This window comes from Chelon labrosus, assembly GCF_963514085.1.
Source record: "Chelon labrosus genome assembly, chromosome: 17".
In the NCBI taxonomy this organism is placed as follows: domain Eukaryota; kingdom Metazoa; phylum Chordata; class Actinopteri; order Mugiliformes; family Mugilidae; genus Chelon; species Chelon labrosus.
Window position 1 is genome coordinate 11,862,725 of NC_140350.1, and position 9,592 is coordinate 11,872,316.

At 45.0% G+C, this 9,592-nt stretch overlaps 2 protein-coding genes across 2 annotated transcripts; one reads left to right on the forward strand and one right to left on the reverse strand.

The window, feature by feature from the left end:
- Positions 1-99: 99 nt before the first annotated feature.
- On the forward strand, positions 100-2,378 carry cfap298 (cilia and flagella associated protein 298). The gene is made up of 8 exons (XM_084564983.1): positions 100-231; positions 485-647; positions 838-1,005; positions 1,094-1,161; positions 1,246-1,404; positions 1,546-1,677; positions 1,772-1,867; positions 1,948-2,378. The coding sequence occupies exons 2-8, from the start codon at positions 509-511 to the stop codon at positions 2,056-2,058; spliced, it is 873 nt and encodes a 290-aa protein (XP_084421109.1). The 5' UTR covers positions 100-231; positions 485-508; the 3' UTR covers positions 2,059-2,378.
- Positions 2,379-2,551: 173 nt separating this feature from the next.
- On the reverse strand, positions 2,552-8,695 carry eva1c (eva-1 homolog C (C. elegans)). The gene is made up of 8 exons (XM_084564982.1): positions 8,122-8,695; positions 6,482-6,681; positions 6,049-6,172; positions 5,740-5,892; positions 4,993-5,136; positions 4,311-4,388; positions 4,145-4,237; positions 2,552-3,750 (listed from the first exon to the last, which is right to left on the reverse strand). Exons 1-8 carry the CDS (start codon positions 8,234-8,236, stop codon positions 3,380-3,382), a joined length of 1,278 nt encoding a protein of 425 aa, XP_084421108.1. The 5' UTR covers positions 8,237-8,695; the 3' UTR covers positions 2,552-3,379.
- Positions 8,696-9,592: the final 897 nt, after the last annotated feature.

Here is a 9,592-nt window from a genome sequence, read left to right on the forward strand (position 1 = left end):
TTAGATTTTGAATCTGGATCTTAATATCACTGACCAAAATACGTCGTTACCATTATCTACCATTAGGGGGCAGTAACATTAATGTATCATCTACAATATCACCTGAAGAAGTATCCGGTCTGGCCAATGCTCATGTGCCTTATGTGAGGTTGTTATGTCGGTTGTAAACAAAGCGTGAGCCCAAACTGAACAGCGCAGGGACCGTGTTGTGCTTGTCGTTTTACATCACAGGTAAATGTCACTGTAGAGAAATGACCGTTTATCAGTCCGAGGTACCGGTCAATGTAAACAGCTTCATCAGTTAGCTAGCTAGCAAGCTAAGAGCTAACGTTAGGTGGGAGGTTTCTGGAAGCGTCCGCGCACCACAACACTGTTGCTATGGTTACACTGTTTTCTCTAAGTACCCCCGGGACACTTCTTCTTTTATTCTTCTGTTGCGGGTTTTATTCGGGAGGAGTTTAATTTTCTTTTTCTTCGTTTTTAGGAAGGAGGTGAACAGGTGCGTAAGATGGTGCAGCTGCATGTGAAGCGTGGAGAGGAAAGTCAGTTTCTATTCGACACCACAGTGGAGGCGCCTCTGGAGACGCTGATCCAGCAGATAACAGCCATTTACAACGGGAGACTGAAAGTGGACAGAATATGTTCAGGTAAAAACACACCCTTACTTCTATACAGTAGGCTATACTCACATTTTACTACTGCTTAAACTGCTTTACAGCAAAGTAGTACTACTCCTGTTATATTATTATGAATGAGAGACAGAGAAGTAGCTGAGCTGTAGCTGATAGTTGATAGTAGCATTGACATAAACTCTCTTGTTCCCCTGTGCACCCTCAGAGATCCCCGAGCTTGCAGACCACGGCATCACTCTCCCACCCAACATGCAGGGGCTGACAGAGGAGCAGATTGTGGAGCTGAACCTGATGGATGAATGGGAAGACAGGTGCATTCCCAGTGGAGGGCCTGTGCTTAGGAAGGACGAGATTGGAAGGAGGAACGGACAGGGTGAGTCCCCGGGTCATGCAACATTAATGCAACTCTTCTTTCGTAAAATGTTTTATTCGAACCCTCTTTACTCTTTCCTGTCCACCAGCTCCGAATGATAAGATGAAAGAGGTGTTGATGCGAACAGTGGATGAGGCCAAAGCACTCATCTCCAAAGTGAGTATTAGCGCGTAAAATACAGATCACCATTTGTAGTTTTTTTCACCAATCTGACCAACTTTTTCCTTCATCTTCTTTCAGAAACAAGTTCAAGCAAATGTCTGTGTTACTATGGAGATGGTAAAAGAAGCACTGGACCAGCTGAGGGGTGCGGTCATGATCGTGTACCCTATGGGGCTGCCTCCTCATGACCCCATCAGGATGGAGTTTGAGGATAAGGAAGACCTTTCAGGGACACAGGTGACACAGCTGCTCCAGTTTCAGTCAGCAACACAGGCTTCAGTTATTTACGTTATAATTGTTTTTTAAATAGGCAGTTTACGTTTTAGCCAACAGGGTTGTTGCATAAGATTTAACTCCTCTCTTCAACTTTCCCCTCAGGCATCTCTGCAGGTGATCACGGAGGATGAATGCCAGCTGTGGTGGGCTGCCAAAGAGATGCAGAGGGGGAAGAAGCTGCAGGACTATGTTGGCAAAAATGAAAAGACAAAGCTTGTAGTCAAAATCCAAAAGGTAAGAGTCATTTCAGCCAATCAGACAACGTATTTGTTATTTTACTGTATGTTTTTGAGAATCATTTTTGTCCCTTTGTTGTTATTAACTTAAGAAAGGACAGGGGGCGCCAGCTAGGGAGCCTCTGATTACGGATGAGCAGCAGAAACAGATGATGCTGCATTACCACAGACGACAGGAGGAGCTCAAGGTGAGGACAGGAGAATCACATTTCTGTGTTCCTCTTGGTATTGAATATACTTTCTGACCTTATAAATATAACATTTTCAGAAACTGGAGGAAGCGGATGACGATAGCTACATGGACTCAGAGTGGTCAGACAGACAGGCTCTCAAGAAACAGTTTCAAGGCCTCACAAATATCAAATGGGGACCGAGATAAAGACGACTCTGGATACCTGCCTTGACCTGGTTTTTCTAACAGCTCTAGGTGAAGCTGACAAAGATGCCTTATCCTGAAATCAGTTTCCTGTTGGTGTTGTTTAAGGTCTTCCAGATAATATTATATGTTCAGCTGATGCTTTCTTATGGTTTGGACATTTGAAGAAGACATCTGGACACATATGAGCAGATGTTGTGATCAACCTGATTTATTTAAAACATAACTGTGATCCCTGCGTTCCCTTACACATTTACAGCTCCACATTTTTACTGAAGCTGTGAAAGCTTTTTACTGTGTATAAAAAATAAAAAATAAAACAATGGTTTCCAGTGTTTCCTGCTGATACACAATGTCCATACATGTCGCACTATAACTGAGATAAGTCTCAGACATAATGTTCCAACTCGAACAAAGTTTTCCATCCCTTGGAGGACCGGGACAAGGATGCTACACCTTTCCTCTCTTTGTCTCACACATACACACCTCAAAAAATTGGTGCCGCGTTGGGGGCGGGAAGTTGCCACATATCTCCTGGCTCATCCCCAGAGCTTAGACTGTGTCAAAAAAAATAAAAAATCAACTGAGACGGTGCAGTGATAGAAACAGGCATGGCTAGTTTCAAGAAAAACTGAATATATATATAGACATCTACATGTGATGTGTGGATTTAAAGGACGATTCCACATTTTGTACATTCAAATCAGAGGAGTCTTAGTGATCAGTTATGGCAGATGAAACTTGATCATATGAGTCTCTGGTACAGTATGAATAGCTGCCAAATCAGCTACCACTAATGCAGTTATATCTGTAGTCTATAGGGACAAAAACAGCCTGTTCTTCTATTTTTCTGTGACATAATAAATAAAATGACTGCTGACATTATGACACGATTTCAAAAAAGTTCCTGATTTTGTACTGGTGTTAAAGGGGAGTTTATAGATGAGAGATTAAACTGTTTCATGGTCCCTTTAGATGACAGGCCACATAGCCTGACATGTTCTTTGGTTTGCATCATTAATCCAGCTGTAATGAGACCGTTTGATGATAAATTAGTACAATAATCTACCTGCATAAAGAGGCAACTTTAGCTTCTGACTAGTATTTTTATCCCCTTTTTGTAACAGTAAACAATGCTTCAGCCTGAAGTATTATCTTCATTTAGTGGTGAATATGAATAAATAAAACACCCCTTTTTGCTGGTACTGCAGTTTTACATGTGGATTTTTACAAACTGAAAGGCAAAACACACAAAAGAAAATGTATTACAATGCAAAAAAACAAAAAGATCACTCCTGAACAGCATCCGTAGATCATTGATTACTCAACACGAGCTGCCGTTCAGGTAGGAGTTCATCCAAATCTCCTGTATGATCATCTCTCTGCGTTCAATCCTCTCCGCCCTGTCCGCCGCCTCGCTCACGTACGTCACCTCCTCCCAGTCGTATGTCGCCTTCCTTTCCGCGGCTGAGATTAAAGAGCTTTCTGTTCCCCCATCGTCGTCGTCGTCGTCGTCATCATCTTCCTCCTCCTCCTCCTGACAGTTAGCGGTCTGACTGCCGGTCTTTCGTGCGAGTCTGTGGTCTCTGACCCGATGCCATCTGCAGGTCACTCGGACAGACACGGCCAGCAGTGTGAGCAGGAGGCCGATGCACACGCTGGAGGTGAACAACAGCGCCGCCGTTTCCGGGTGCTCTGTGTGGGAATGAAACGGATGAGTCGTAATAAAACATGAATTCATTCATCTTCTGTACCCGCTGTTAAGGGTCGCGGGGGTCTGCTGGAGCCTATCCCAGCTGTCATCGGGAGAGAGGCATGGGGTACACCCTGGACAGGTCGCCAGTCCATCGCAGGGCTAACGCACAGAGACAACCATTCACACTCACGGCCAATTTAGAATCACCAATTCACCTAATGAGCATGTCTTTGGACGGTGGGAGGAAGCCGGAGTACCCGGAGACACAGGGTACTCCGAGAACATGCAAACTCCACACAGAAAGGCCCAGCCAGCCCATGGATTCGAACCGGTGACCTTCTCGCTGTGAGGCATCAGTGCTCGCCACATGAATTTATGTATGAATTCATTTACCTCTGATGTAGGCATAGGTCAGGAGGGAGTTGCTCATCATAGCTCCTGAGTTGTGTGGCCTTCTGGACCCATTGGGAAACGGCTCCTCCGGATCTGCAGGAAAAGCCGTTGTTAAAATGTGAAACCAAAGACATTAAAAGCTAAAAACATGCTCTGGTGTTTTTACCTTTTTCTGTATCCGTGGTGGGAGGTGAGGTGGAGCTCAAAATGCTTGGGTTGGCCTCCCTCAGTAAAGTCTGCGGCACTGTTGGAAGGAAGACAGAGGAGTCTTTGTATCGCTGTGAACAAATTGATACAATAACTTTTTATTGGTGACTGTATCTGTACACTTGGCCGCTTGTCGACAAGCTACGCCCCACACCCAAACTGAGCCCACAGTGGACACTCACACTCTCAAATCATGAACGCTTTGTTCAGTTGTATTAATAACCAGCCAATAAGGTCAACAGGCAATGTTTTGCTGTAGATGGAGCCAGTCAGAAGAATTCAGCAACACACTGAAGTCACAACTCCAAATTACGATGCATGAACAATGTCGCTGGATGACCTAATTTGGCATTTATGGCAATAGCAGGAAGTTTGCCAGGATGTTAAATCCAGCTTCACGGTTTATTATTCCCTGCCACTTTGTTGCTGGGCGTGATGGGATAAGAGCAGCTGATGGCTGGGATCAGTCGATAAACAACAAACTAATGTTCGCTCTAGGAACTCTAATGAATGAGCCCTAACACAAACACATAACATGACGTAAGATATCATGTGAAGCGCTCAGCTCCTATTTAGAAACCCTCTCTGGTTTATCAGCCTGTGATTAGATTTTGTGAATGAGGAAGCAGAAGGAGTTTTACCGCAAGAATAGACCACGCTGAGGTACTTCCTGGTTCCTGGAAAGCAGGGGTCCTTGAAGGTGTGGTTGCCGACAGCAACAGCACACTTCTGTTTGTTGTAGCAGGACTTGGATACCAAGTGTACGGCCTCATGGTTGAGGCACTCTGCAGGGAGACAACAGATTTGACAGCCTCGCTCATTAAGAAGCAGTACATTTGTGTACTCAGTGATCTGTGCAGCAGCAACATCCCAAAGTGTGAGGAGTGTGTTTGTAGCAGTTTTTTCTCCATCCAGCAAAGCAAATACTCATCCAGTAACATCAACAATAGATTTGGTAGACTCAAATAAAGCATGACCATCATTGGTGTTATTACTGCGGGCTGTTTTTTTCCTTTTGTGGCAAAATAAAATCCTGTATTTAACTTGTGTTTTTCCTCAATGAAGACCACATTGCCCGCAGATCCTCATTGTTTTGTATCTTAAAGCTAATTTGTGATTTTAGTGTCTTCCAGATGCCAGATGTTTTTCGGCACGTCTCCGTAGGAAAAGAGGAGTTGAACATAAACTTAATGACGGCTGAATCCCATTTAGCTGCTTTGGTTTCAGGGCCTAGCAGCGTCACATGAGGCCAGCAGATGCTGCCAATCGAAAATATTAACGGTCTTGTTTGTGCAAATAAACTATGCAAAGTTTCGAACTGTTTTATTATATGTTATATTAAATCTGTTTGAAAATCGTCTATTAGTACGAAGCTCACATCGACTCACCGAACGGGGGTGGTCTCGTCAGGTGCGAGGGGCAGGTGTCCGTCTGACCCAGGCTCCTCCCGTAGACAGCTGCATAGATGTTCAGCACCCTGGGGGGCTTGCAGCGCAGCACCATGGTCTCTCCCTCACACACCACATGTCTTTTGTGTTCAGCTGAGGGAGGGCAAAAAAAAGAAACAGTAAAAACGAGGAGGTGGAGGGGTGGATATTTTTTTTTTGAGTAGCTGCGCAGATTTTCCATGCCGAGAGAAAGTATGTGCCAGGAGAAAGAGACGCTGGGACATGTCAGGTCTGAGCTGCTGAACTCACTGGGTTTACACTTGTAGTCCACGTGGAGGTATTTGGTAGTTCCCGGGCATGGGTCCTTTCCAAAGAGCAGGTGATTGACAGGCAGCTGGCAGTCTCTGTTGCTCTGACACTCTGACAGCAGCTTCTGCTCAGTCAGCAAATGCAGCACATGGGATAATGATATCACAATCCACAGTGAGCAAAGAACGACCGGAAAAAAAAAGAACCAAATCAGATGCAAAAAACAAATGAAACTGAAGACAGTCAGCTGAGCTTTTACCGTGTGACAGCATTCACTAGCCAGCTAACTTAAGGGTGGGGCATTTATTCGAAAACTAAAAAAACACATGGGGACAAAGCCATTCTTATAAAGCTGGTGACCACCCACCTATTAACGACCAACACAGCAAAAGTGAAAAGGGGCAGCGCATCCCATGCGTCCAGTAAAACACACCTGTAGGGCGGTAAAAGCTGAACAGCTGTGGTTGTGGGCCCTGAGAGGAAGGTCAGGGTCGGCCCCGCACAGCCGCACCTCGCCGCTCCCGTAGAAGGCCGACTGGATGGAGATGGTGGAGTGACGGGGACAGTGGAGTCGCAGGGGCTGTCCATCGCAGGCGTGAGCGGAGTGGCTGGTGATGATCCTGGAGAGGTAGTCTGAGACGCACAAAAGGGTCACGGGTTAGGTTGCGGAGCTTAAGACAGGACTCCCACTGCCGCCTCTGTGTTTTTAAGATCAGATTGTTTGTCCTCAGAGTCTCATGTTGCCTTAAACACCATTACAGTGCTGCCCGACTGCCTGTCCTGTTTCCTGTGCCGCATAGCACGCCAACTGGCATCCAACCAATACGACTGACCTTTTTTGTCGTGCGGTGTACAAACATGATCAGGTTACTTCTGATTTGAAGATCTTAAGAAGTTTACATGACATATCTAAAAGAAAATAGCTCTAGTAAGAATTAGAAGTGAGAAACAGAAATAGATATTTCAGATAAGACATCAGAATGCCACTCCATAAATAAAACAATACAGAAAATGGCTTGAACTATATTATGTCAAGAGTTGGATGAAGAGCTCCAACTCTAATGTTTGTCTGCCAGTTGAATGGATGCAGTTTAATGTAATTTTGTCATTTGTTTCCCTCATTTGTTCTACGCAATTAGCGCATCCAATTACACACTTGGAAGCAGTGAACATATTCTCATGAGACACCTCAGGAGCAGTTTGGAGGGTTTAGGTGCTCGCTCAAGGCACCTTAGTTGTGGACTTGGAAGGGATTCAAACCAGTGACCTTATGCTCCCATATATGGGCCAAAATATACAGTATAAACGGATCAGGCATAACATTATGACCACCTTCCTAATATTGTGTAGGTCTCCCTTGTGCCTCCAGAACAGTTGAGACTCATCAGAGAATGGACATGGGCCTTCTGAGGGTGTCCTGTGGTGTCTGGCAACAGAATGTTGTTAGTGGGGGACTTTGGGTCCTATGGGTTGAGGGGAGGGGCCTCAGTGGATCATCCCACAGATACTTGATCAGTTCGGGGTCTAGTGAATTTAGAGGCCAGGTCAACACTTTGTGCTGTTTTTCATCTTCTTTGAGTTGCACCGTTTTTGTGCGTGTCCCACTGGGGATGGCTGCTGCCATCAAGGAGTGTCATTGTTATGGGGTGGGGGTGCCTGGTCTGGTCTGGTCTAGGTGGGTGCTACATGTCTAAGTAACATCCACATGAATGCCAGGTCCAAAAGTTTCCCAGCAGAACATTGTATTGTCACAAGATGGTCATTTATGTTATTTACCTCTCCTGTCTACGGTTTTAATGTTGTGGCTGATCGGTGTGTATATTGTTTTTCAGATTTCAAATCAGATCTTTGGATATTTTATGAAAACTGTCAAGAGACACCTCCTCTTTATACATCAACATGGCAAACACAAGTTCCCCTCCCACCCCCACATATACTGCAGCTATTATTACACCAGCTATAACAAGCTCCATACCAAACCTACTGTCACTATCTGCAATGCTTTTCTTTATTATTATTATTATAATTATTATTATTGGGACAAACCCATCATCATCATCATCATCATCTTACTAGAAAAGTCAGCCAGTCCATTCATGCGTCTGGTCCACAGGAGTAAAGTCAGATAGAAGAGGCTGTGGCTCCAGTCCAGTCCGTGGCAAGGACGCGTCCAGCTCATGACTCGCATCCCCTGTCCCTTTGACCATACTGCATTAAAGAGACTCAAGAAATTCACTGCGAGACTTCACACAGGAAGGTGATCCACGAGGCCGCGAACGTGACGCTTCATCTCCTTAGCGCACAGAAACGCAGTCCCTGAGAGAAAGTCCCTTCTTCATCCCACCTGCCTTCCCTCAGCGGACAAAACACCGATAAAACTACTGCGGCTGTTTGGTGCCGAGCAGGAGCAGCCGCTGCCTCGGTGCGCAGTGACGGTCCACGGAGGAGGTTAGAAATAGCAGCTGCGCAACAAGTTGTAGAAACACAGTGACGGACGAGGGGCGATCAGCCCGACGCGTGGTTGTTCTCCCAGCAGCCCGAGTCTCCTTCAACAGATCTGTGAAAGGATGAGTGGGGAAACTGAAAGCGACTTACTGTAACAGCTGAGTGGGAAATCGTGATGTGGGCGTGGCAGATAAAACTATTTTAAATGGAAGAGGGGCGACACACACACACACACACACACACACGCTGGAATGACGCACTGGCACGGGTTGGATTTTTTTTCTCTCCCCATGAGGAACTTGTTTACTTTTAGGATTAAAGTGGTTTTCTTTATTCTGTTCATTTCCTATTTTACTTTCTCATGTTTTACTATCATAAACTTACAGTGTAAAGCACCAAATAGCCTTTAGTTTTTATTTTTAAGATCCTTTATTGATCCCACAGTGGGGACATTTAAAATGTTAGTACAGGAGATAGTACAGGAAGTGCATGATATTAGTATCAACTATTAATAAGTGAGAAAAATAAGTTACAAATTCTTTACAGCAGACGAATGTGTTCAGCCACAACATTAAAACCACTGACAGGAGAAGTGAATAACATTGACCATCTTGTGACAACACAATGTTCTGCTGGGAAACTTTTGGACCTGGCATTCATGTGGATGTTACTTAGACATGTACCACCCACCTAGACCAGACCAGACCAGGCCAGGCACACCCACCGCATGCGGGTGCCTTCTTGATGGCAGCAGCCATCCCCAGTGGAACACGCACAAAAACAGTTTAGGAACAACTCTATCTATCTATAAAAACATGAAGAACAGCACAAGGTGTTGATGAAGTATCTGTGGGATGATCCACAGAGGCCCCTCCCCTCAACCCATAGGACCCAAAGGCCCCCACTAACAACATCCTGTTGCCAGACACCACAGGACACCATCAGAACAACAACACCCAGGACAATACTGGGTTGCACACAATATTGAAACGTGCTTGTATCTTAGAGATACTGCATATGAAAAACATGTAGGCTATGAACATGTTTATGTTATTTTGGTAGATGTAAGGTTCTTTCTTCTCTCTGTATATTATAGTTC

Bases quoted from the DNA above. Each gene is read 5' to 3' on its own strand.
- cfap298 (XM_084564983.1), top strand. From the start codon at position 509: ATGGTGCAGCTGCATGTGAAGCGTGGAGAGGAAAGTCAGTTTCTATTC. The intron at 648-837 runs GTAAAAACACAC...GTGCACCCTCAG, and splicing joins AGTGGACAGAATATGTTCAG to AGATCCCCGAGCTTGCAGAC. The intron at 1,678-1,771 runs GTAAGAGTCATT...TATTAACTTAAG, and splicing joins TTGTAGTCAAAATCCAAAAG to AAAGGACAGGGGGCGCCAGC.
- eva1c (XM_084564982.1), bottom strand. From the start codon at position 8,236: ATGCGAGTCATGAGCTGGACGCGTCCTTGCCACGGACTGGACTGGAGC. The intron at 5,893-6,048 runs GTGAGTTCAGCA...GCCCTCCCTCAG, and splicing joins GGACTACAAGTGTAAACCCA to CTGAACACAAAAGACATGTG. The intron at 4,238-4,310 runs GTAAAAACACCA...CTTTTCCTGCAG, and splicing joins CACCACGGATACAGAAAAAG to ATCCGGAGGAGCCGTTTCCC.